At 41.6% G+C, this 27,888-nt stretch overlaps 1 protein-coding gene across 1 annotated transcript in view; it reads left to right on the top strand.

Moving 5' to 3' along the window:
- The window catches only part of LOC117794700 (uncharacterized), a 34,047-nt gene extending 10,576 nt beyond the window's left edge, over positions 1–23,471 (top strand). The window contains exons 4-9 of the mRNA XM_034635758.2: positions 1,196–1,336; positions 2,182–2,327; positions 9,172–9,267; positions 14,778–14,907; positions 20,627–20,733; positions 23,323–23,471. Coding sequence (XP_034491649.2) covers positions 1,196–1,336; positions 2,182–2,327; positions 9,172–9,267; positions 14,778–14,907; positions 20,627–20,733; positions 23,323–23,471 — 769 coding nt within the window. The remainder of the gene's footprint in view (positions 1–1,195; positions 1,337–2,181; positions 2,328–9,171; positions 9,268–14,777; positions 14,908–20,626; positions 20,734–23,322) is intronic.
- The last annotated feature ends 4,417 nt before the right edge of the window (positions 23,472–27,888 follow it).

The raw sequence follows: 27,888 nt of genomic DNA, 5'->3' as shown, positions 1-27,888 counted from the left end.
ATAAATAAATTAAATAAAGGTATTGTGCCCATCTACAACTAAACAAATAAAAATAAATTAAAAATTTAAAAACTAGGCAGAAGGACTCCCAGCCCAGGGCAGCAGAAAGCCCAGGGTCCTCAGTACACCCTGCAGCAAATGCGGGATCGGCTTGGGCATCCCCCTGATTTCTCACGCTCTACTGGGAAGAATCAACCCCACTGCTAAGAGACCCTGCTAAGCCCCAGGTCCTGGGAGGGACCCTATGCAGTGGAAAGAGAGAAGAAAAAAGAAATTCCCATCTTCAGGAATCAGCTTGCCTTAACTGTCAGTTAACATAATTGCTGATGCCAAAGCATAGAAATCTAGAGTTATCAGGGTTGGGTAGATGGAAAGCGCCACCTGAGACCTCAACAGAAATTGCAGGTTAGCAGCTTCTGGGTGAAGAATTTTCCCTTGCGAGCTGTGAGTGAACCAGGGAAGCTGCCCTACGTTCTCCTGCATGACTGCACCCCTATCCAGCTGGGATACTGGCATAGTATGGAGGTCAGAGGCCCTCCATAATTACTTGTTAATTAGCTAATACACTTAAAAAGTTATTTCTGATAATATTACCCACCTCATTCTAAAATTCAAGCCTTGACATTGCCAAATCCTTGATGATCTCACTTTACCTCATTGAACCTCAGTTTCCTGACCCATTCATGGTACCAATCCCTACCCAAGCAGGGTGTGGAAGATACTTGTGATTTCACTCTGCAAACTAAAGACTGTAAGGTCCAAGGTGAGAGAGCACAGAGAATGAGAAGTTGAACTTTCCTGAACATGCTCAGGACATACCTTATAAGGCCCCTCCTTATAGGGTCTTGGTGCTGCTGGGGTCTTCTCAGCCTCCTCCCATCCTGCCAGCGGGGCCACCTCACCCATGTCTATAGTGCCAACCTCAAGACTCAGAGCTTGTTCTCCCTCTGTTTGCTAGAATGGGCTCGTCAAACCATCCTCTGCTCCCTTTGCCCAAGAGTCAGCCTTCTGGTCCCCTTCGGTCTACACCTGGGCTGACCTCCCCCCCACACACACTGCCAGCCCTGGCTCTGGAAACCCAAGCCAGGGCTTAGAAGAAATGCCCCTCCCTGCCCTGGGGAAGGCTTTATGATTAGTAATGCAGCCAGCTACAGAGGTTTAAAAATCGCTAACTTGTTCCTGTCATTTCCTGTAGATTTGGAAGTGAAGAAATTGAGAGTATTTTCTCAGGCCTGGAGAAGCACCAAAGGCTTCGCAGCCTCAGTCTGCGTTACTGTGGGCTGGAGCCCCCAAGTGGGCATCGGCTGGGCTCCCTCCTCAGCCAGAGTGCCATATGGTGAGACGTGGCCCCTCCTCCCCCCGCTCGTCTTGGCAACGTTTTCTCTTCAGCCACACAACCCATCGTGACAGTTATTTTTGATTGGTTTTCCCTAATATAAGAGAAAGATCCATTAGCTAAGTCTGGGGATCAAAGATGTCATGCTGAATGCATGGGTTTGGCCAGCTGACACAGTCACTAGATCTATTTATGACATGGCCTATTTTTTTTTTATTTACTATGATCTATTGATTGATTATTTTATGGCTAGGCATATTACTTTATCAGCTGAAGATCTTTTTTCTATATTTAACGGGTGCATTAAAATGATACATAATATATAGTATATAATAAATAGATAATAAATAAATACATGCATGCAATATAACAATGTAACTTGGTCAATATCACTCCCCAGTACCTTTTCTTTCCCTCCCTTCCTCCATCCTTCTAATCCCCTTCCTCTACTTTTCTGGTCTCTCTTTGATTTTCATGAGATCCCCTCACCACTTTTTTTTCCTTTTCCCTTTCTAGCTTCCGCATAGGAGAGAAAACACATCACCCTTGACCTTCTGAGTCTGGCTTATTTTGCATGACATAATGATCTCCAGTTCCATCCATTTTCCTGCAAATGATATAATTTCATTCTTCTTTATGGCTGGCTAAAACTCCATTGTATACATATGCCACATTTTCTTTATCCATTAAACTATTGAGAGATACCTAGGCAGGTTCCATCATTTGGCTATTGTGGGTCATGCTGCTATGAACATGGGTATGCAGGTATCAGATGAAGACCTTAAGCCCTGATTTGAGGAAATGGAACTAACACTGATGAACAATTATTTCTCTCTCTTCTCTAGTGAACTGTACCTTGACGGTAACTACTTGCAATGTTCTGGAGCCCTGGCTCTCCTCAGACCCATGGCAGAGTATGCAGAGATGCAGGGGAGAGACCAGCCAGTCATGGCCTTACCAGACACCGGAAATCCCCCTCAGCTGCTCCAGAGTAAGCACTGGGAAACTTGGCTCTATGTTCCTTTGGGGGCCACCTGGAAGGAGGAAACTGCTTTGTGATTAAAAGTGACCTTCTTATTAGTCAATGGAGATTCTTCTTTAGATGTACAGGAGGCAGAATAATGCCCCCCCAAAATGTCTTTGTCCTAATCTTCAGAACCTGTAAATGTTACCTCTTATGGTAAAAGAGACTCTACAGATGTGATTAAGTTCTGGATTTTTTGAGTTGTGATTAGCCTCAACACATGGGTGGGGACAGTGTAATCCCTAGGATCTTTATAAAAGGCAGCAGGAGGGTCAGAGTCAGAGAAACTGTGACAACAGAAGCAAAAATTGCAGTAAGGCCAGCAGCAAGGGAATGTGGGGGTGTCCAGACAAGGAAACTAATTTTCCACAGAGTCTCCAAAGGAATATAGCTCTGCTGACACTCACCATTTTTGACCTATAAGATCTATTTCTGCTTCTGACCTCCAGAATATAAGATTAACTACACTGGTATTATTTTAAGCCACTTAATTTATTTTCACTTGTTACAGCAGCAACAGGAAACTAATACAGTATGTTCATCAGATTCTCCGGGTTAAAATTGAAAGCAACACAACAGGATTAAAGAGCAATATGGGTTTATTGACTCACATAACTGGGATGTCCATGGGCGCAGCTCCCTTCAGAGACGGCTGAATGAGTGGAGGGGCTCAAACCATGTCATCAGGAGCCCTCAAGTTTGTTACCCCTGACACTGGTTTCCCTTGGAGGGTTGGCCTCCTCTCCCAGGCTTTCTCCAAGCAGAAAGGACAGTTTATATACCTGCCAACAGCCCCAGGGTTACATCATTGTGATTTGTAATCAAGCAGAAGGCACAAGCCTCTTGCTTCCAATAAGAAGGGATTTAGGTCACATACTTACCTGTTGGCTCAATCTCTGTGTAGGGCTAGTGAGCTATTGGCCAGAACTGATGAATCACACACTCAAACACTCATCACATGCAGAGGACCGAGCTCTGTGCCCAGCGGCCCTGCCAGCATCTCATAAAGAGGGAATAACCATCCTGAGGCATATGGGGAAGACAGATGCTGGACAAACAGGAACAATAGCTGTCTATTTCCCTCAAAATGGCTTCTCATCTGTTTTAATAGATTCTAAGGATGCATATTCACGACACATTTTAAAGCTGACGACTTTTTAATAACTGGTCACAGCAAACTGTGGCAAATGGTTAAGAGCACAGACAGAGGCCTGGGTTCAAATCTCTTTGTGTCTTTGAGCGTGTCTTCCAGAATCAATCTAACTTCAGCCATTTCAGCTGCAAAATGAACACAATGATAATTAGCCCATAATGGTCCGTGAGAATTATGTGATTTAATGAGCAGTACTTACTTAGTACGATGCCTTGCTCAGAGTAAGTCCTTGAGAGACATTAATTATCATCACCACCATAGCAACAACGACCCCTTCCCAGGAGAGCAGAATCTTCAATAATATTGGTAAATACGATTGCTCTATTTGCTGGGGGAAAAAAATGAAGATAAAGAGCTTGATGTAAAGGCCACTTCATGGAGGTGAAAACAAATAACTTGTAACAATTTCATATACGTAATGGTTGTTGCCTGTTTCGGGACCTTCATCAGAATTACATAGGTCATCTGTTGAATTTGATAATTCAGTTAGCCCTATAACTATGCAAAAGGAAACTGGAAAAGAATGTTTAATATCAAGCATACTTTCCCTGTGCTATTTTTTTAAGCCATGATCCTATGTATGAAGTCCTGCATGATAGCTTTGGAATCAAATAACAAGTGGATCTGTTGTTGTTGTTGTTTGTTTGTTTTTTAATAGTTGGAAATGTAAAAGTGGTGCCTCAAGGGGTTAGCATGTGGCAGGTGAGGACAGGTGTGGGAGTCATGAGAGGTAAAGGAGGGGCCAAGGATGCAGGGAATAAACATGAAGATCCCCCTTTCCAGATGTCCCAAGTGTTTTCTGCTAAAAGGGACAGTGACACTTAATATGGAGAGTTCTGGATTTGTTTTTTAAGGGTTGGAGTTGAGGACAGAGAGTGTCTGCCCTGTCATTCCCCACAGGTGCCCAGGTGGGTGGGAACTGCGCTGGGGCTGGGCCCTGCCATCACGGGTCAAGAGACAGAAGCTCTTTTAAGTTTTCATAGGGTCTCAGAAATAACGACAACACCCACCACAAATTCAGGTACATTTCTAGGTTCTTCTCTTTCCCTAAGGCTGTGACACTAAAATCCACTGGAACCTTCATTCATTTATTTATTTCATTTTTTAAAATTTCAATTTGTTATATGTGACAGCAGAATGCTTTACAGTTCATGTTACACATATAGGGCACAGTTTTTCATATTTTTTATTGTTCCTGGGAACCTTCATTTTTATCCCATTTCAGCTGGTACATTTAGCTATTCTGAATTCCCCTGGATAATTGTATCTGTGTTCCCAGGCTGCCATAACAAAATGCTGCAGGCTGGGGGGCTTACACAACCAAAATTTTATTTTCTCACAGTTCTGGAGGTTGGAAGTCCAAGATTAAGGTGCCAGCCAATTCTGTTCCCAGTGAGGGTTGTTTTCACGGCATGCAAAGGGCCACCTTCTCACCATCTCCTCCTGTGACCTTCCTCGGGACATCAGGTGGAGAGAGGGAATGAGCTCTCTGGCCTCTCTTCTTACAAGGACACTGAATCTATCAGATCAGGGCCTCGCTTTCCTGACCCTATTTAACCTGAATTCCTTCCTTAGATTCCCCGTCTCCAAATACAGCCACATTAGGGGTCAGGGCTTCAACATATGAATCTGGGGCAGACAACAACATTCAGTCTATAACAGTAACGTGCACACCAGCACAGAGGGAAAGAACCTGTGTTTCAGAGCTGGGATCATAGACCTCAGCTCAAGCAAAATTATTTTTCCCATCCTGATTTAATATGCCAGCAGGATTAGCCTTAAATAATAGTTAGAATAAGAGGCACGTGAGGCAAGAAAGTTCAATGACCGTGGATCACCAACAGCCCCCACCCCATCTCATTTTCTTTTTCCATTTTAACTACAATATACTTTATAAATCCTGATGTCTTATAGTACGTCGATCTGTCAAAGGGAAAGCAATTGCACAGATTGTTCTCCAACAATCCAAGGTCATCTCCAACCTCCCCCACTAACCAGGATCCTGATTTTGCCTTGGTGAGGGGTCAGTGGAGGTGCTGGCCCTCACCTGGCCATGGGTGGGTATGGAACCCACCTGGACTTTGCCACCCTAAAATAGGATTCTTGAGCAGAAGAACCTGGTATCTTACCCCAACTACCTGTCATTTCATGATCCTGCCAGATCCTTGTTGCTATCCTGGCCGCTGTCCTTAGATAGCCTTGCTCTTAGAGCACAGTACATGAAAATTTTCCCAGGATATGTTGGAAAGGGTGTGAGTGTTTGTTTGTTTGTTTGTTTAATAATTGTAGCCTAGAAATTTAATTTTCATTTTATTAATTATTTTTTGTTGGGTACTGGGAACTGAACCCAGGGGAAATCTACCCCTGAGCTACATCCTCAGCCCTTTTTATTTTAGATTTCAAGACAGGGTCTCACTAAGTTGTTGAGGCTGGTCAAACTTGTGATCCTCCTGCCTCAGCATCCTAAGTTGCTGGAATTATATGCCTGTACCACCATGCCCAGCTAGATTTTTTTTTTTTTAAAGAAATGCCCAGGTCTCAACTTCCATGAGAATCATGTACCTGTTGTTAAAATATCCTTGGTCATAAGCATAAGCATCTCATTCTCCTACTTTGCAAAAGAAAGGAAAACCTCTCTTCCAATCAGTATCTTAGTAGAATGTTTTGCTCTGGAATACAGAAGCAGAGAGACAATTCATAATATTATGAAAATATTACAGAAGTTACTGACTCCAATAACTCAGGGACAACCTGTTTTTACACATCAAGCGGTTTCCAACTTTTGCTTTTAATGAAGGAGGACCTAGTCAAGTTATCAGCTGACATGTTATTTAAAAAATCATTTTTTTTTTGCGAGGCACAGTGGCACATGCCTGTAATCCCAGTGGCTTGGGAGGCTGAGGCAGGAGGATCTCGAATTCAAAGCCAGACTCAGCAATTTAGCGAGGCTCTGAGCAACTCAGTGAGACCCCGTCTCTAAATGAAATACAAAAAGGTCTAAGATGTGGCTCAGTAGTTAAGGACTCCTGGGTTCAATCCCTGGTACAAAAAAAAAATCATTTTTGTATGTGATAGATTACTAGGCAATTTTTAGTATATAATTCAAGTATTCAAAGAATTGAATAAAACTGGTAAGGTAAAACTTTTTCTAGAATTACACAGATGAAAAACAACTTATTATAAGTATACCTCATACAATGTTTGGGATATACATACCCTAAAATAATTATTCTTTATTCATCTGACAATTAAAGTTTCCGGGTGTCCTGTAATGGAATGAGAGTATGGGGACAGATGGAAGGAGTTTAGGGCAAGAGAGGCTAAGCCTGGAATCCTACTCCATCCTCATCTTGTGCAAATAAGGCTTGTTAGCATGTAAAACTCTAGCAACAACCACAGAAAACAACAGAACAATACTGAACTCTGCATCACTCTAGAATATTCTCCAATGGATATGTGAATTAATACAAAAAAAAAAAAAACAAACAAAAAAGCATTATTTGTTTCACTGAAAAATGCAGTCGATAAAATTTTTATTTCTGTACTTATTAAGGTTTATCAAAATGTGTAAAATACACATGCTGTATTATATGTGTAGTTCTAAAAGTTGATTAATAACTGCAGAAGAAATTTTTAATACTTTACATCATATTTATTGCTTTATAGACATATGAGGATATTACCCCAAGAAATTTTTAAAATTTAAATATTTATACACGTAGCATTTTTATTACAGAGGAATTTTACAAGATGACCTACAAATGGCTTTCAAATACTAACTAAGCAGAATGAAATTAAAAATAACAGCACAAGAAAAAAAGGGAATAATATAAAACTTCCAACAACTGAAGAAGAGTTTGCTTGTGTTTCATGTTGTTTCTGATGTTTTACTGAATTATAGTTGGTGTCAAATTGCTTGGAGTTGAGATTCCATTTGACTGATGTAAGAGAATAATGATACAACAGATTTTATTTTTAAAATGTCAACATTTGCCATAAGCTAAAAAATTTTTGAAATTTTAAAACTTATGAAAAATTTAAATATCAACCTAAAATTGTACAAGATATTCCTTGAGGATGTTATGAGAGAACTTTTTTTTTTTTTCCTGTGCTGAGAATGGAACCCAGCTCCTCATACAGACTACACAAGGGCCTTACCACTGAACTGCACCCCTAGCCCAGCAAAAATGTATTGAGATCACTGCTTAGTAAGACCCAAATGTTTGGTTCTCTCCTCTCTGTATGAGCTACTCCCAGGCCTCCCAGAAACTTCTTTTTGCTAGAGTCAGGTACTATGACTTTCTATTGCCAACAACCAAGGGGGCCCAAATAACTCACAAATAGCTAATGACAAATTTGTTTTCTTGGTTACTTGTTGCAACATAGGAATGCAATCTTAATAATGATGTACCTTCCTCTGCTCATTGTTTGTTCTAACATCCATCAAATATTCCCCCATGTGCTTAGGTTATGTTGGTGCACAAAACAAAGATCTCTCCCCTGAAGGAGGGGGCTGGAACACAGCATGCATGGGTGTGTGCATGCATGCGGAGGGTGGTCAGGCAATTTTCAAAAGGTGCAATAAATATACATATGCTACAGTTTGGTAGAAGGTGATAATTGATATGAAAAAAGAAAAAGAGCAAGGTGTGGGAGTATGGGAGTCTGGGGAAGGAAGACAGATGGCCTGTGATTTTTAAGTAGTCGGTTCAGAGTGGCCTCCTTGAAGAGGTAGCATCTGGGAACAGGCACAGTAGTGATGGAGGAGCCCCACAGAAGGGTGCAGATGAGCAGGCCAGGCTGAGGGAACAGCCTGAACCAAGGCCTAAGACCTTTGCATGTAAGAGCAGCGGGTGCTAATACATTATTCAGGGACCAGTGAGGAAAGGACCCTGTAACTGGGAAGGAGCTGAGGAGGGGAGGCTGTGGGGTCAGGAGCGGGAGACAGGAGACCTGCTGGGGGCTTGTCCTACAGGCAAGAGAGGCATCTGCACAAGTGAGTCTGGGGTTGGTGAGAAGGGATCAGACTCTGCATTGTACGGTGGGGTGCAAGAGAAAGGCAAAAAAGAGTCCAAACTGAATCCAGAGAGATAATATTTTAATACATTTTGGTGGGGCCGGGGGTACCAGGGATTGAACTCAGGGGCACTCGACCACTGAGCCACATCCCCAGCCCTATTTTGTATTTTATTTAGAGACAGTGTTCACTGAGTTGCTTAGAGCCTTGCTTTTGCTGAGGCTGGCTTTGAACTCGCGATCCTCCTGCTTCAGCCTTGGAGCTGCTGGGATTACAGGCATGTGCCACCACACCCGGCAATACATTTTTTTAAACAACAACAACAACAACAAAATGTTCCTCCCTGCTGTGTTCTTACTGACTCCAGGAACGTGGAGTCACTTGAGGGAGCTGTGGAATGTAAGGGAGATTAACTGGAGGCCTGGTGGGCTAGTTCTTGGGCCTGACTTGGTTGCCTGTTCACCTCGAGGCTTCAGGGAGGGGAATGAAAAGTGACAGGATGGACAGGGTCTTGGCGGCAGTTTGGCTGATGCCTGTGAGAAACACCTCCCTCCAAAGAGCACATAAAATGAAGTATCTAGTGCATCATTCAAATCGGAACAGGCTACATTTTTTTTAAATCTTTTTTGTTTTTCAACCAGCTGGCCAGGGAGCAAGATCAACTTTGAGCCAAACTGCGAAATCATCTGAAGCCATCGCAGTGAAAACCACTTCAGAGAAGAAAAAGAGAAGAAGAGGTATTTGTGTTATTGCTGTTTGGACAATTCCTTCCTGTTCCTTCTCCTTCCTTATAACTCACTTCCCGTCTCCTAGGCTGTGTGTTCCCACTACCACCCCAAACAGAGAGAAAAATCCAAGTGGAGGAAAGACTCAAGGTCTTGTGATCCCCATATAAACCACCCGAGGAGTTAATCTTTGGCACATTGAATGTTCCAAAAAAGGAATTATGGGGCCTAGGCTGGTTTGGGAACAGCTTTGTGAGAACAGCCAGCAGGACCTCATAAATCTAGCTCGGAGCCTTCTCCAACTACAATTTTACTTAGAACCAGAAACTGAGTGGTTTTGAAGGAATTTTAAGAAGTCGCCAACTTCATAGGGACCAGGGTCCTATTCCTGACATCCACACCAGCGCCTGGCTCTCAGCAATGTGAGGGCTTTGCGCTCCCCAGTTTCCAGTGTTGTGTTAACAGAGAGAAATTCCAAAGAGCCTGCACAAGACAATCCTGGGTGTGTCACCTACAGTAGTCTTTGGGAAACTCTGCTCAGAGGCCAGCTTGAATCTGTGTTGTTCTGTTTTAGACCACTTCATGAGTTTTTGGTACCATTTGTTTGCAGGGAAGGGCGACTGGTTTGGGCCACTGAGCTGTATCCCTAGCCTTCCCTAGTTTCAAAATAAATTGTCCAGGCTGACCTCAAACTTGCAATCCTCCTATCTGAGCTTCCCAAGCAGCTGGGACTTTAGGAGTCCAAAACAGGCCCAGCTCTCTTCTTTGATCATAATCTGTTCTGTGTGGCTTTTTTTTTTTTTTTATTCTATTCTCGTATTATTTGTCTTGCATCTTCTCTGTGAAATATTGCCGAATTCAAAAATTATGAATTCTTATAAGATGTAAAGTGATAGAATTTATCAGACCTTCTCTCTGTCATCTGATGTAAATATAGTCTTTCCACAGGGTAGAGCTAGTAGAGTTTGGAAATTCATAGGAGAGTCTACTCCAGGGATGGAGCTGGGAAGACTTTGGAAACATGCTGGCCTGGTGTGGAAAGCAAGAAAGGACTGAGTTGAGGAAAGACTTGAGCAAGCCATGAGCCCCAAGTTCAGCTAAAACAAGAGGCTGTGGAGTTTGGGCCTCACAAGGAGGAAGGGTCACACTAAGGAGGACCCTGCAAGGAATCCTTTGCCTGAACCCAAGAGAAACAACTTGGATATGTATTTATTTTACATTTCCAGAGTTCACCGAGGAAATTGAAAAACATCTTCCCACATTGGGCCGTTGCTTGTAGAGTCATATGGTGTTTGTTTGAGGGGAGAGTTTGGCCTTTGGTAGAACAGTCCTACTTGTTTCAAAATGAAGGGTCAGATGGAGCTGATTTACATCCTCCTCCTGGGTGAGGAGGCCAGATGGTTTCCATTTGGCCCTAATTGAAAACAGCCACGCTATTTTCCTGCACATCTCTTTTTGGACAGGAGGCTTTTGGCCTTCTGCTTGGAAAGTTGTCCCCATCGAACAAGATGAGTCCAAACCCCATTCAGAAGCTTGACCCCCCGCCCCCATTCCTTCCCTCACTTGGAGTCACAAGAACCTTGACAGTGATAATTACAAGGACTCACAACTTGACGTTGGGCAGCCATTTACAAGTTGATAGAAGAAGCACAATATTCCATTTCTATGCATGCAAACTTGAGGCATATTCATCCCAGTCCAGTCCTGTCCTTCAACACCCGTGACCAGAAAGACTCATAGACCTAACCAGCAGCTCTGGCCATAGTCACTCCTCATCTCCAAACCCTATAAAAAAGAAAAAGAAAAAAAAAATAGAATTATTAGATTAGTGCTTTTCTCAACTTGAATGCCTCCACAGGCACTTGGAGGACTTGCCAAAACACAGATTGCTAATAAATTTTTTTAAAAATAATAAAACCAAAATTAAAAAAAAAAAAAAAGGCAAGCACAGATTGTTGGGGACACCACCCCCTCAAGGTTCAGGACCTGGAGACTCTGCATTTCTATGAGGCTGATGCTACTGGTCCAGGGACCACATTTTGGGAACCACTGCTTTTGGACTTAAAAAAAAAAAATTAGATTGCATGCTCTTGATTTATTTTGCTCATTGAAGAAAACCAGAGAACAGAGTGAGACTCCTGGCAGCCTCTTTTCTGCCCTGGAGCCATGGAATCAACAGGCCCATGCCCATTTCTGTTCTGGTGTCTGCCTTGTCAGTTAGGCCCTCCTTGGATCCCATGGCTCTCTGTACCATGGGGATTCAGGAGCTAGGAACTCTGGGTCTGAAGGCTGGTCAGCCCTCAAATGGGAGAGTCCACCTTGGCCTACATCCCACAGACCTGTGAGGTCCATACAGAGCTAGAAGATGGCCAAAGGCTGGAAGTCCCTGAAAGGTGGGCAGGAATGGCCATCTGTGGATGACATGGTTCCCTCATCCCCATTCAGGCAGTCCTCAAAGTTCCTGAAAGACCTGATAAGGACCAAGTTGTACCTTGTCACCTGGATGTGTTGTCTTCTAGCCGAAGCCCCACACATAGTCTCCAGGAGGATTTAGGATGAAACAAACCAATAAGTGACTTAGACATGTACAGGGGTCAAAATTCAACCATAACATGATCTTTCCATGAGCTTGAGATCGATCAGAACTTCACTACGGTACCATGCTGCCCAAGCACCAAACCCACCTGCCCAGGTGAGACATTGTTGCTTATATCATAGTCCCAGTCCACAGAAATACCAGTGGCATTATGGAACAGAAGGACCAAATTCTAAAGTAAAGACGTAATCTTCAAAACAGCTTTATTAGTTCCAAAACAGGAAGGTACCACTTATAATCCTGAAATTATTTTATTGGAGATTTTATCCTGGGGTGACGGCTAAACAATAAAAACCTGTACAGATGGGTTCTAAGATCCAAGGTGTGAATCATCCCATGCTAATTGCACCTTGATTTCTGAAGCCCTGTAATCAAGCGAATGAAGTTTATGTTCTGGTTTGTAAAACTGGGAATTATACAGGAAATTACACATGTTCTTTGTCAATGGAAAGAAGTTATTTTTAACAATTTTTTTTTCACTTTTTTTATTGGTTGTTCAAAACATTACAAAGCTCTTGACATATCATATTTCATACATTAGATTCAAGTGGGTTATGAACTCCCATTTTTACCCCAAATACAGATTGCAGAATCACATCGGTTACACATCCACATTTTTACATAATGCCATATTAGTAACTGTTGTATTCTGCTACCTTTCCTATCCTCTACTATCTAATAATTTTTTTTTTTTTTAATTTCACCACAAAGAGAAAGTCCTGTCAGGGCCTAGCACCCACAGGGTGGTGAATAGTATTGAGCAGACCAATCTGATGCCATCAGAATGTGTAATGCCCACCTGATCTGGGGGCTCCAGAATAGATTAGAGGGTGAGGGAGATGAGGGAGTCTCCCTGGAGAAATGCTGGATCCATGAGAACTTGCACTTAGCCTTTGGGTACTGGCCCACCTCAGCTCTCCAGGAAGGAAGACGTTTACCAGGGGCAGGAGAGGGTGTTCTAAGCAGAAAAGCCACATGAGGAAAGGCTCAGAGAATGGAGGTGTCTGGAGGGTGGAACATCCTGTGGTCACTGCAGGAGGTCATGTGGAGTAGCTGGGGCTGTGGTGCCTTTGACTTCCCCGTGGGAAAGCAATCCACACCTGCCCTATCACAGGCCCAGAAGCTCACCTCCTCTCCAAGGGTGCACATTTGTGCCACGCTGGCTGCGAGGGGTACAGCCCTGGCTGAGAACGTTTCTCTCCTTGCAAAGTTCAGCTGTGTAAGAACTCAGCTTCCAGCCTTCAGCCTGGGACCACCGGCTCACCTTGCACCCATCCTGCCTTCTGGCAGGCTGGGAGGGGGTGAGGAGAAATGAGGGCCACGTGTGGTCGGTGTTCACGTCGTTAATCATTCCGAGCAGTAGACCCAACTTTACAAAGGCATTTATGTTTGTGAAAAAATTTTAAAAATAGAAAAATACCATAATCCATTTGTGTTCACAAAGCGGAATCGAAGCATGATTAATGACATTGTACTTGAAAAAAACAATGAACGCAAAACTTTCCACAATACAACTGCACTCTACGCTCCATTTGTTATTCATTCATTCACTCCACAAACATTTATTAAGTGTCTACCGTGTGCCAGACATTGTCCCAGTGTGTCAACACTGCTCCATTATTCATGAAAGCTGTCATTTGTTATCATCCCCATGCCCTGGATATAAGGACAAATAAGATTTAGACAAGTTAGGCTTATCCCCAATAAAACTAAAGGACAGGCCAGCTGACATCTCTCCAAGTGTGTCCTGAAGGGAGATAAATCCATTTTATTCAATGATCCAACACATTAGAGTCATATCCCAACCCCCCCCCCCTTTTTTTAAAGCCAATTTTCTACTTTTTGTTTTTTCTGAGCTGGCGCACTAGGGTGACCTAATGTCCAAATTCACCACCTTTCCCTAAAATGTCAGTTTTCATCCAGGGATTGAAGACTTAACACTTGATCACCATGACTCTCCACATATGCTGGCTAACCTTCACCTGACGTCAGCTCCGTGAGGGCTAAAGGGCTGGCGTATTGTCCCTTTGATTTCCTGTTGGGTCCCCAACACCTAGAGGACAGCTTGGCCCATAATAGGAAATCAATAATATTTGTCGACTGCCAAATGCATCCCAGTCAATAGAGACCTGCTAACCTGGAGGGAAGCTCTCAGCAAGCATGTGGGCAAATCAGTGTGCACACAAAGGATCCTTTAAGATCCCTTAGTTGCCTGTACAGCATGATATATTTAGATGTATTCTAAGTCCCACGCTGTTTCTTCCCTGGTTTTGGACCAGATTCCTTGCTCCTGAGTTGAGTCCCGGATGAAGTAGTTAGCTTGTGTCTAGGAGGTGCATATAACTGTAAATACCTGGGGACTCCCAGAAAGCTGTCTGGCTTTGGGATTGGTGGTTCAGATTTCCTGTCTCACTCACTGAGTGGACAAGCTGGTAGTATGCTCACCGTTATTTCTCCTTCTTCATCAATGTTTGTTTTCTTTACCAAACTCCTAACCTTGAACTGGTGTGAATTACATGTGTGTATCATGCCAACCCACAGCACCCACAACACCTACAGTGAGCCTTTTAAAAGCCATGGAGAATGAAGGTGAGCCAGCCCAGGACTCCCTTTATAAGGCCTCCCACATCCCCACAATCAGCAGACAACTCATCCTCTTCTATCAAGATTCTGCTAGGGACTTCAGTTTTTCTCTCTAGATTAATACAGAGCAATCTGCAGCTTCCCAGATTAAAGAATGAGAGAGACATGGAGTATGAAACAAGGACTTTAAAAACTACATATGTAGTACTTCCTTGCTATATTGCAAAATGAATCCACTCACACAAGTCCAGCGAGTACAGATTTTTTAAAAAAATAATCAGTTTAGCTGATGATAAATGGGAACTATTGTCTAAAATAACAAATCACTCTGATTTTCTTGTAGGATTCAGGAAAAAAGTGAAAGGTTTGACGGAAGCTGGTCCTTGGCTAGTGAAGTTGTACTTGGCAGATAATGGCATAGATGGAAAAGGAGGAGGAGCGGACTTGTTGGAATTCACCCGAACTTTAACATGGTGAGTAGCAAATAGAGGTTTGGTTTGTCCACTTTCCAGAACTAAGTGTTTGTGAGTCATGGGGATGATGATTTAGTTATCTTATTATTTATTTATTTTGGTACTGGAGATTGAACTCAGGGGCACTTAACCACTGAGCCACATCCCCAGCCCCTTTTTGTATTTTATTCAGAAATGGGGCCTCACTGAGTTGCTTAAGGCCTTGCTACGGTGCTTATGGCCTTGAACTCACGAACCTCCTGCCTCAGCCTCCAAAGCTTATGCCACGGTGTCCAGTAGGAATGATGATTTAAATGCAGATTTTTTTTTAGCAGTTTCTTGTAAGGTTGTTCAGCTCCAAGAGCGCTGTGACCTGAAAGGAAGCACAGCCTAGTTGGAATTATACACTCCTTTGTGTTGTCCCAACCTCCTCGGTCCCAAAGACATAGCTATTCTCGAAAGTTTACGGAAAACAGAGTATTTCCTTGCCATATTTGTCTTAACAAATCTTAGGCCTCTCCCTGCCCAGCTGCACAGAATCCACATCCTCCGTGGGCCAAGGCACAGTTCGGGGGTGCCACTAATCTAGGAAAACTTGCTGGGTGGAGAGGGCTCTTGAGTGCACACCCCCAGCAGTAGGTCCTTCCGGCACCTGAGGCATGGGCAAGGTCTGAAGCTGGAGGCTGGTGGATGGCAAGTTTAGAAGAAAAAGATTCCTTCTCTAATATACTTATCTCCTTATTCAAAGGAAGAAGGGGAAGATGTTTTAATGGGAGAGCTTTGCTGCTCTTTCTATAATAATTATATTAATAAATTTCCTTTTGTTGACCTTTTAATATAGTATTGAATTTAATATATTGCTGATGCATTATTCTTTTGGTGTATTGCTAAAAATTTTGTGAAGGTTTTTTTTGCAACTATATTCCCAGGTATACTAACCTTGTACTTTTCCTTGTAACATCTTTGTCTGTCTGGGATCCAGATGGTTCTGGTGGCAGAGAATGAGTTAGGAAATGTCCCCTTCTATCATATTCTATGAAATACTGTGTGTAGTAATGATTGACAGTATTTCATCAGTATTAGGTAGATTGTTCAGTGAAGACCTTTGGACCTGGAGCTTTCTTTATGGGACATTTCGAACTATGAATTCAACTTTCCAGTAGCGATAGGGCTATACTGGCTTTGCTTTTTTTATTTTTATTTTTTCTGTATAAAGCTCTGATAATTGGTGCCTTTCAAGAAATTTGTTCATTTCATTCAAATTGTCAGATTTATTGGCACAAAGTTTTTCATGACACTTCCTGATGAGCCTTTTAATGTCTGTTGGATCTGTAGTGATGCTTCCTCTTTTGTTGACATTGATAATTTGTTTTTGCTTTTTCTCTGATCATTTTGGTTAGAAATTTATAATTTTATTAATCTTCTCAAAAAAACATCTTTGGTTTTCTCTACTGTTGCTCTATTTCCAATTTAATTTATTTCTTCTCCTTATTATTTCCTTTCTTCTCCTGACTGTGGGTTTCATGTTCTTCTCTTTCTAGATTACTAAGGTAAAAGCTTAAGTCTTTATTTTAAGCCTTTTTATTTTTCTAATATAAATAATTGTCTTAGCACTAAACACCGCTTTCATTGTGCCCTGCCAATTTTGATACATTGTATTTTCATACAGCATGGGATGCATTAGATTGACAGCCTTGCTCAAGTCTTCCATGCCTTACTAACTTTGTAGTTACTTGCTCTAAAAATTATTAAGAGAAGGGAATCTGTGATTATATCTCATTGAAGTTTAATCAGTTTTTGTTTTGTGTATTTTGAAGCTCTATTATAGTTACATGTCAGAGTCCATCTCCAACAGGGGTTCTCAGGAGACGAACTGATGGTGAGGAGTCAGCGAAAGGGGGTGGAGAAACAACACAGACACAAAAGTGAAGGCGCTGAATCCCAATCTTTACTTGTGAAGTTAATCATATATACTTTTCATTTTGACAGGCTCACAATACTTTGTGGTTACAAAACAGGAATTATTATTCAAAGAAACAAAATATTACGTAGCTACAATTAGATAAGAAGAATGTATCTTGGCTTATGCATAAGCAAGCATTTTTACTTTCAGTTCACGTTTTGCTTTGAGCTGTTTCTGCTTAGTTAGCTTTTAATAATAGTTAGAAATGTCCCAGATTATTGGCCTATACCTTGACTATTCTTTCTTAACTTACTGACTAGAACCAGCACCGCAGTTATGGCAAGTGGTTAACTTGAAAAGAGAGGCTACTAATTTTAATCAAACAAGAGTAAGAGTACAAACCATTGTGCACAGGAACAAGAACAAGCACTAATCTGTCTTCTTAACATTAATTCTTCTTCTCTAGATTTTAATTTAATGTCTCAAAAACTTCCTTGACTGTTTTTCCTACAGGGGGTTTTTCATTAAGCATTAACAATTCACGTTCCACAGCTGAATCATTGCATTTATAGCAAACAGATTTATTCTTTAGAAGTAGTTGCATTAATTGGGAAAGTCATGTTTTTTTCCTTCATATTTAATGGTCATCTGAGAAGTCTCAATTATACTTATTAAGAGAATACAAAAACAAACCAGCCCATTCCCAGAGACATACTGCGCTCCTCCAGAGGATGGATGCCTTGTGCCATCCACCTCAGTAGGGCCTTGCCATAGCCTGAGTCAGGGGAGGGGCGCAGCAGTTAATAAACTTTTAAGATTGTTAGTATCTTGATGAATTTACCCTCATTATCATTATGAAAGATCTTTGGTTGTTGTTGTTGTTTTGTACTGGGGATTGAACCCAAGGGCACTTAACCACTGAGCCACATCCCCATCCCTTTTCAGTTTTTGAGACAGGGCATCACTAAGTTGCTTAGGGCCTCGATAAGTTGCTGAGGCTGGTCTCCAACTTGTGATTCTCCTACCCCAGCCTCCCAATCTGCTGGGGTTACAGGCGTGCACCCCCACACTTGGTCCACATTCATTTTTTTCTGGTCTTTTGTCCCTTTGCCTTCCACCAATGGTTTCCATTGCATGTCTTGTGTTCACTAATCCATCCTCCTGCAAGTCTAACATGCCCTCAGTGCCCTCCAATGTGTTTTTTTAATAACTCTGTTACAACTATGGTTTATTTTTATTTATCTTATTTTATGTGCTGCTGAGGTTTGAACCCAGGGCCTTACACATGCTAGGCCAGTGCTCTACCACTGAGCCACAGCCCAGCCCCAATCCAATGTGACTTCATCATCTTCACTCCTGTGAGTTCCACCCAGGGACTCCCTGATCGCTCCACTTCTACCTGCAACCTGTTCGCGCTCTCCCCTGCCTTCTTGGGTGTCGAGAGTACACTGATAATGAATGTGTTGATGTCTTGGATATTATCACCCATGTCATTCTGGGTATCTTATTTTATCTTTTTAGTTGTAGATGAACACAATACTTTTATTTATTTATTTTTATGTGATGCTGAGGGTCGAACCCAGTGCCTCATACCTGCTAAGCAAACACTCCACCACTGAGCCACAACCCCAGCCCCTCATGTGTCTGTATTATGTTGTTTTTAAGTCCTTTAGGTATAGACCGAGGAGAGGGATAACTGGGTCAAATGGTGGTTCCATTTCCAGTTTTCCAGGGAATCTCCAACTGCTTTCCATATTGGCTGCACCAATTTGCAGTCCCATCAGCAATGTATGAGTGTGCCTTTTCCCCCACATCCTCACCAACACTTATTGTTGTTTGTATTCTTAATAGAGATGATGAACATTTTTTCATTTACTTGTTGATTGATTGTATATCATCTTCTGAGCAGTGTTTGTTCATTTCCTTTGCCCATTTATTGATTGGGTGATTTGTTTTGTTGGTGTTAAGTTTTTTGAGTGCTTTATATATCCTAGAGATTAGTGCTCTGTCTGATGTACGTGTGGTAAAAATTTCCTCCCATTCTGTAGGTTCTCTCTTCACCTCACTGATTGTTTCTTTTACCAAGAAGCTTTTCAGTTTGAATCCATCCCATTTATTGATTCTTGATTTTATTTTTTGCGCTATAGGAGTCTTGTTAAGGAAGTTGGGGCATAATCCAATATGATGAAGATCTGTGCCTACTTTTTTAAATATATTTTTTAGTTGTCAATGGATCTTTATTTATTTATATGTAGTGCTGAGAATTGACCTTGTGCCTCACACATGCCAGGCAAGTGAGCCATGTGAGCCAGTGAGCCATGACCCCAGCCCCTGGGCCTACTTTTTCCTGTACTAGAAGAAGGGTCTCTGGTCTAATTCCTAGGTCCTTGATCCACTTTGAGTTGAGTTTTATGCATGGTGAGAGACAGGGGCTTAATTTCATTTTGCTGCATATGGATTTCCAGTTCTCCCTGAACCATTTGTTGAAGAGGCATTTGTTTTCCATGATGTTAAAACTTACTTGATTTTGAAAGCTGCCTTTATTTTGAAACCATGGCCTTTCTAATTTTATGCAAAAGTACATGTTTATTTATCCTGTGGCTAGATGAGTGTTGTTATTTATTTACCGGGCCTTTTTCAATCCTTCCAACTTTTTTAAATTCTGCTGATGTATAAAATATAAATGACTGGGAAGTCCTGCACAATATCACACCTTATCTTTTGAACAAATAAATGAATGAAGGATTTAAGGCGAGTAAAATTCTTACCTTACCAACTTACCTAAGAGATGCAGAGCATGGAAACTAGAGAGATTAAACTGGGAGGAATTGTGCTCAGGATGTTGCCAGTCTCTAATTACATCAGTACTTTGGGGATGGGGCAGGGGGAATGGAGAGGACTTAAAAAAGAAAGTCCAGCCAGGTGGCTGTGAGGCTGAAGTGGGAGGATCGCAAGCTCAAAGCCAGCCTCAGCAATTTATCGAGGCCCTAAGCAATTCAATGAGATCCTATCTCTGAATAAAATGTAAAAATGGGCTGTGAGAGTGGCTCAGTGGTTAGGCGCCCCAGGGTTCAATATCCCTGGTACCATAAAAAAAAAAAAAAAGTCTGTGCTACAGAATAACTGAGTTATTGAGTTGAGTTTCTTTGAGTTTCTTCCATGCTGTGACAACATCGTTGTGTTGAAGTGTCACCCCCTTTCTCCACAGAAAAGTCTTAACTGGGCTTCTCCAGAAATCTTCACCATGGCTGATTTTAGGGCTGTCAGCAAGAGTCTCTGCAAAAGAGTCCAATGTAGATAAACTTCCTATTTTCATGTCACCCTGTTTTATTTGGCCACTGGCCAAGAAGATACCAGCATTCCAGGTGCTGAACACCCCCTTACTAGTTTTTCACACACGTATCCAGTATAGTAGTTTGTAGAAATGTACAAACAGGCCTCTGGCTTTGAGCTGGGCTTCACAGAGATGTCTACATTTTTTAGATAAGTTACCAACTGGGCTCCATGGTAACAGCTGGCAGGGAGAGGAAAGAAAGGGGAGAAAAAGCTCTCCCCTTCTCAGGTGTTGTCCTTGAAGGGTTAACTTGCCCCAAACAGTGAAAGAAAAAGCTGCTTTTATGTGAACCTCTACAGACTGTGAACTTCTGAGCCCCTCCCCTTACATGCTGGGTATAAAACTCCGAAACTCCCTGAACTCAGGGTTCAGGGGATTAATTGATTACAGCAAAAGCTGTGCCCTCTGAACCTGGCTGCAGCCAAATAAAACTGCTTCCTGCTGTCTTCGGTGCCTTGCCTCATCTGTCCCTTCAACAGTGTTTTGTAATTTTCTCTGGACAGCCTGATCAAGTACTCTACCCACTTGAGGGAAATTGACCTTGGAAACAATGACTTGGGAGAAACAGCTGCTGGTGACATCCTTGGAGCACTGAGAGCCAGGAAGAAAGGTAGAGTGTTTTCAATTTGTGTCTCCCCCACCTGCCAATCAGCTCATTCCTAAATTCTGTAGTATTCACAATTTGCTCCACATTTTTTTTTCCCCATTTAAATAACAAGAACTATGCGATGACCAGGAGCAGTGTCACAGGCTGGCCACTGCTGTGTCAATGTGCCCAGTGGTTTGCACAGAGTTAAGAACTTTTATGATGTCATAGGTAGTCTTCCATCTAAGTAATGACACCCCCTCCTACCCCCAAGACACGGGGTCTTGGCTATGTTGCCCTTGAACTCCTGGGCTCAAGCCATCCTCCTACCTTATCGGCCCAAGTAGCTAGGACTAGAGGTCTGGCTAGTAATAAATATTTTTAAAGTGAACTTTTCTCCACTGGTTTTTCTTCCATTTGCTGTCATCCTTGCTTATTCTCCAGGAACTCTTTTCTGGTTCTCTATTCTCCTCCCAGCCCAGACTGCAATGATTTCTCCAAATAGCAACTGGAAACCTCAAGTAGTAATCCTCATGGGGTTACGGTGTGTTTCTGTGTCATCTGTCCCAAAGAATGGTTCATTGTGATTGGCCTGGGGCAAGCATTAAGAGGATGTTATGATCATGCAGCCTTTGAAAATGAGAGAATCACATGTGGCAGAGATTGGTCACTTTGGCCACCCTTGGCCACCCCTGCCCGTCCTTCATGATCAGACACCACCAGAGTTAACAATGGCTGCTCTTCCTTCTTTTAAATGCAGCACCACAAACGACACCATAAACAGATTTGAAAATGAAATTCGATACTAAGAAAAGTATCTGCTTTGGCCTGAATGCCAGGTTCATGACAGGGCAGAAGCTGAACAAGTTCTGGAGAACTCTCCTGTATATCTCCTGAAATTATCCTGTGGCAAAAATATGAGGACCCCCCCAGTGGACATCTGGAGCCTGGGTGTCATTCTGCATTTCATGGTCATAGGAGATACCCATTTATGGGAACCACTGCTAAGCAACTGAAGAAGCAGACTGTGCAGGCAAGGTACACCTTCCCCCTGCACGTCTCTGAGGGAGCACAGAGCCTCATCCATCAAATACTGACAGTGGTCTCCATACAGAGGCCCCAAGTAAAGCATATAATTGGGCACTCATGGCTGAGGCAGGGTGAGAATTATTTACCCAGTCATTCTAACAAGCTACTCTCAAAATACCTTGATCCCACAATTTGTGACAATCATGTTTGATATGAGTTGTGACTCCTATAATACCTGGGTGTCCCTGGTAAATAAAAAAATATGATGGAAAAAAAAAGGAAAATTGGGGGAACTCTTAGAGGTGCACTCCATGGCAAGAGGCATGAAGGTGCACACACATCTGGTCTTTGCTATTTCTTCCTAGAATGGCCTTAGAGCCTGGCATGATTGTAGACTGCATTTTTCTTTCAATGCTGGTAGTGGTTAGAGAGAAGAATTATAATTGCTTGCTGTATTTCAACTTTCTAAACTAGAACTCCGGCCTTTTAAAAAAATTTTTTTTAGTTGTAGATGAACACAATACCTTTATTTTATGTATTTATTTTTATGTGGTGCTGAGGATCGAACCAGTGCCTCACACTTGCTAGGCAAGTGCTCTACCACTGAGCCACAACCCCAGCCCAACTCCAGCCTTTTTAAACCGCCAATCAAATGATGCCAGGATTTTTCAATGATCCTTTTCTTTGGAGGAACAGAACTACTTCTCCCTGCTCCATTAGAGTTGAATTCCAATTCGACAGAATTGTGCTGTTAAATGTAATTCAAATTTGACTTTAATTTTAAACTCGATAAACAGGAGGCAGGTTAATGATTTCCTTTTGCTTCTTCTGGCCCCGTAGAAAGCTTTCATTACCCGCTGCAGCAGAAGGCATTAAGAGACTGCAGACAATCTTCCCACTATTAGTGAGTGCTAATGATGGACAGTCTCAGATGACTTGATAGAAAACGATTCTCATCCAGTACGTATTTGCAACTGGCAAACATTGTGCTTTTTCAGTAAATGATTTAATTTGCATAAATGAAAGGATAATTATGAAATGCCACCTGAAAATACACTCATTTAGAAAACATTAAAAGGTAGTGGATAGTTCAAGAAATTGGGTTTTTCCAAATTTAGTAGTATATATCAAGAGTAATTTTAATGCATTTATTTATCTCTTGAGCTAAAATAATTATGGGATGTTTCTGACGGGGTACTTCAGATGGTTAGTTTGAACTTCATAGAAGACTCCCCAAATGGGGCAACTGGTTGGATTCCTTAGGGAAAGTCTCTTGCCATTTAGCCCTAATCACATCATTTTAAATGTTAAAAGGCAATTAGTAATATCACTGATTATAGAACTAACAACGTTCTTTTACTGATTGTACCTGTGTTCTTATCATTTGCAAGTTAACCAGCTAATTTCTAATTTTGCCTCTTTCACAAAATCCAAATTAAGGGCCTGGGGTCACTTATTGGCCTACCAGGGAACTACCTTCAATGACAGATCATGCACAATAGGCTCAGAAGCCTAAGACCCAGCCCATCCAATGAGGCTGTGAGATGGCCTACTCCTTTGTGATTATGTTCTTCTTCCCCTCAGGTAAACTACCAGTCTTAAAAATCACAGTCACTCCCCAGATCTCTTCAGACACCTTCAGATCTATTTGGAAAAATAGCAAGAAGTCTAGTAAGGCCCGAAGAAAGAAGAAAAAGAAAGGTTCGTTCTTAAATATCCGTGTTGGTGAGTAGTGTCCACCAGGGGGCGCTGGATGCAGCCTCCGCGCACCGCTGGGGTAGATGGCACCGTCAGATGCAGATGCAGATTTGGCGCTGAATAAAGAGAATTTATGTTTTAGATCACACGCCCCTAAACCAGCGTCCCATTCTAATGAATGATGATTGCATCAAGAGACAAGTAAGGAAGAGAACAGCATCCTTCCCTCGAAGATTTAGTGCAAACCCTGTCTCCCCTTTAACCCCTTTGCCTGCCCAAATTCTCTACTTCCTAGTAGCCTGTTGCAGGTCTATAAAAGGTGAATTTACCCAGACTCTCAGGAAGCCTGCGCTACCTCTTGGAGGGGATTGATTTAGATATGTTCATTCTCTATTGTGTAAAGTTGAAATTCCTCCCTCCAACCCCTTATGATTTCCCATTTATTATCTCACAGGCTAAAAACAGAATATGGATGTCAGGTTTGCACACACAGGTCATCTATTTTGATGGCGACGCAGACATGCCTGGAAGGACATTGCTTGTTCTGTAATCATATTTTTTTTTTCATTGTAACCAAAAACATTTTCAAATTCTAAAATTCCAGAAGGTTCTTTTATGAAAATTGAAAGTGATGTTAATCTTATCACACATCATTTCTAAAATGCATGTTTCTCAGTAGGTCTTGGTAAATACAGGTGCGATTCTTCTCTGGGACTTCTTTTTTTGTGCATGTGAAATTTGTAATTTGAAGAAAGTATACCCCCTTTTTTTTCCCCCTAAAAAAGAAAGAAAGATATATATATATATATATATATATATATATATATATATATATATATATATATATATGCCTACATTCGGGAATAATAGGATTGTTGGGAAGTAATAACAACTTCCTAAAAGGAAACATCCCCTCAAATTAGGATCTTTTCAACCAGGCATATGGTGCACACATGTAATCTTAGCCACTTGGGAGGCTAAGGCATGAGGAGCCTAAGTTCAAGGCCAGCCTGGGAGATTTAGCTAGACTCTGTTTCAAAATACATTTTTTTTTTTAATTTTTTTTTTTTTTAGTTGTAGATGGGCACAATACCTTTGTTTTATTTATGTTTATGTGGTGCTGAGGATTGAACCCAGTGCTTCACACATGCTAGGCAAGCGCTCTACCACTGAGCTACAATTCCAGCCCCTCAAAATAAAATTGAAGGGCTAGGATATGGCTCAGTGGTAGAGCATCCTTGGGTTCAATCCCCAGTACCACACACATACACACAAAAGGGATCTTCTCCAAATGAGGAAATTTCTGATCATCCTACTTGGCCTTGAGGATGTTGAACAGCCCCACGGGAAATGGAAGAGGTGTGATTGATGGATGTATGAATGATACATCAGATTAGCTGAGTTTTACATGCCACATATGGTACAGGTATGAAGAGCATGCACTGGGCATCCAGATGAACCAGAATTCTCTGTGGAGGTCCTGGTATTTTCCAGGCATGTGACCTGGAGCAGTGAACTTCACCACACCTCAGTTTCCCCTTATGTAAGAATCAAATAATAATAATACCTGTCTCGTTCTGTGAGCTTTGAGTGAGCTGGCAGATGTTAAAAGTTTTAGGACAATATCTGGTTCATAATGTCACTTAAAAACAAATGCTAATAGCTGCTATTGCCACTGTTATCCTTGGTGGTCGGACTGAGTGGTTCCACCTTATTTCACCTTTGAGGCAAGAAACATTGAAAAGAAAAAAAAGAAGATTTACGACCTCTTCAGTTTGAAGTAAAAATAAAAATCTTCATTCTTCTACATCCAAATTTAGTAAGTGTATACAGATTCCTGGAAACTAATGTGGAGGTGGGCAGGGAGTATAGCAAATTATCTCACTCTCCAGGATCTTAGGAGCTAGCTAAGACAGATCCTCCTACATTAGCAGTGAGCAATAACAGGGTGTAAGTGTCAAAAGAACGTCATTGGGCAGAATAAAGAAGGCTACAGAATAATGACATTCAACTTAACACATTTATCAGAATTTTATGTATCTGATGTATGAAACCTCATGAGAAACTCCATCTACTTAAAAAATTATTGTTTAAAATTTTCCATACTTAAAATCAGTGTGCTTCTTTAGGAGGTGTTTTGGCAGTGTCTATCCACTTGAAAACTGCATAGCTTTTGATGTAGTCATTCTATTTTAGAAATTTGTTTTACAGATACATTTTCATAAGTGTTGGAGGAAATATAAAAATATTTAATGTAGTAACATTTATTTTACATTGTGAAAATTAAATGTCTTTTAAAGGGTCCTCTAAATAAACCACAGTAAATGTATGTGGTGCAATACTATGGAGCTTTTAAAGAGAATAATGTGGATATGTAGGATATTCAAGTGATACTATTTTCAAAATCAGGCTACAGAATAATACATGTGGAAGTTTTATATTAAAAACAAATTGGAGGGGCTGGGGTTATAGCTCAGTGGTAGGGCACTTGCCTAGCACGTGTGAGGCACTGGGTTAGATCCTCAGCACCACATAAAAACAAATAAAAAGATATTGTGTCCATCTATAACTGCACAATCAAAAATAATAAATAAATAAATTTAAGATGGGCACAGCGATAATGTCTGTAATCCCAGCAACTCAGAAAACTGAGGTAGGAGGATCCCAATTCAAGGCCAACCTCAGCAACTTAGAACCTGTCTCAAAATAAATAAATAAATAAAAAGGACTGGGGACATAGCTCAGTGGTAAAGCTCCTGGGCTCAATCCCAAGTACCTAAATAAATAAATAAGAATTGAAGCCAGGCTCAGTGGTGCACACCCGTAATACCAGCAACTTGGGAGGTTGAGGTAGGAGGATTTGAAGTTAGAGGCCAGCCTTGGCAACTTGGTGAAACCCTGTTCCCCACCCCCCCAAAAAAGGGGGGGTGTTGTTTCAATCCTCAATTGCAAAAAAGAATTGATGTAGTGTAATCTAGCTATTTCATCTCTGACTGTATTTCCAAAAGAATTGAAAGCAAAGTCATAAAGGATATTTGTATACCATGTTCATGGAGGTAGCCAAAAGGTGGAAGCAGTTCAAATGTGCACTGAAGAATGAATGAATGAACAAAATGTGCAGACCTACTATGGAATATTATTCAGCCTTTAAAAGGAATGAAATTCTAACATGTGCTATAACATAGATGAGGACATTATGCTAAGTTAAACCCAGTAACAAAAAGACAAAATCCTTATTTCCCTTTATAGGAGATAGAGTAGTTGAAATCATGGAGACAGAAAGTTGAATTGTAGCTGCCAAGAGCTGGAGGGAGAGGAAAATGAGGACTTGTTCTTTATTGAGTACAAAATTTCAGTTTTGCAAAGTGAAAATGTTCTGTTACATAACAATGTGAAAATACCACACCGTAACTTAACTATGTGTTTAACTATGATTATGGTTGTAAATTTTATGTATATTTTTCCCCAATTAAAAAAATTTAATGAATTGATATGTGTCTGCTTTACATATGTAGGAATTTCTGAAGAGTCTATTAACAGTGCATGTGGGTTTCTTTTTAATTGTGTAACCATTTTTACTTTTTTTTTTTTTTGGACCAGGATTAAACCCAGGGGTGCTTAACCACTAAACCACATCCCCAGACCTTTTTTTATAATATATGTTTTTTTAGAGACAGGGTCTCACTGAGTTGCTTAGGGTTTTGCTAAGTTGCTGAGGTTGGCTTTGAACTTTCAATCCTCCTGCTTCAACCTCCTGAGCTGCTGGGATTATAGACCTGCACCACCATGCCTGGCCCATTTTTACTATTTTAATGTTTTTTACCACTTATGAGTTGTCAATTTAAAACGCCTGAGATAGTTTGATACACTGAGATGAGCTTGTTAAGCGTCAGCGACAACATTCTCATTGCTTTGGGACCTGGTGCCAAATGAGCAGAAGAAACGCGACCCATGCTGGGGTTTCCTTGGAGCACAGGCATATGTGGTGGCAAAGGCTGCTTGGTGACGATGCAAAGATAAGGAGTTTTGTTTTGTTTTGTTTTTTTTCCTAATGCAGCCAGAGGAGATGGGGGAAGTTCTGTCCAACTTCAGAGATTTTCAAAGACAGTCCAGAGTGTGTTTGGGTTACAGTGCAGACCATCTGCCTGGGGTCCTGGAGAGGACTCCTGGGGTGACACTTGAAGGCAGGTTGGGCCCATGATGTGGCAGAGCTGAAACAACCATGTTAGACCAGGACGCAAGAAAAGACCACAGACTCCAATTAAAATCAAATTAAAGCAAGCTTATTATTTCAACCGGCTGGGCTGCCTCTCCCTCCCAAAACCGTTGGAACAAGACAGCAGCCGCAGCTTTCCTGCAGCCCAGCTTTATAGCCCAGAAAGTTACACAAAGGGGGGTTACAGATAACAGAACTCTGAGGAGCATCACACTAATGGTAGTTTACATTTTTGC

This window comes from Marmota flaviventris, chromosome 8 (genome assembly GCF_047511675.1).
Source record: "Marmota flaviventris isolate mMarFla1 chromosome 8, mMarFla1.hap1, whole genome shotgun sequence".
Classification (NCBI taxonomy): domain Eukaryota; kingdom Metazoa; phylum Chordata; class Mammalia; order Rodentia; family Sciuridae; genus Marmota; species Marmota flaviventris.
The sequence above is the reverse complement of the archived record's forward strand: the minus strand, read 5'-3'. Positions and strand labels throughout refer to the sequence as shown.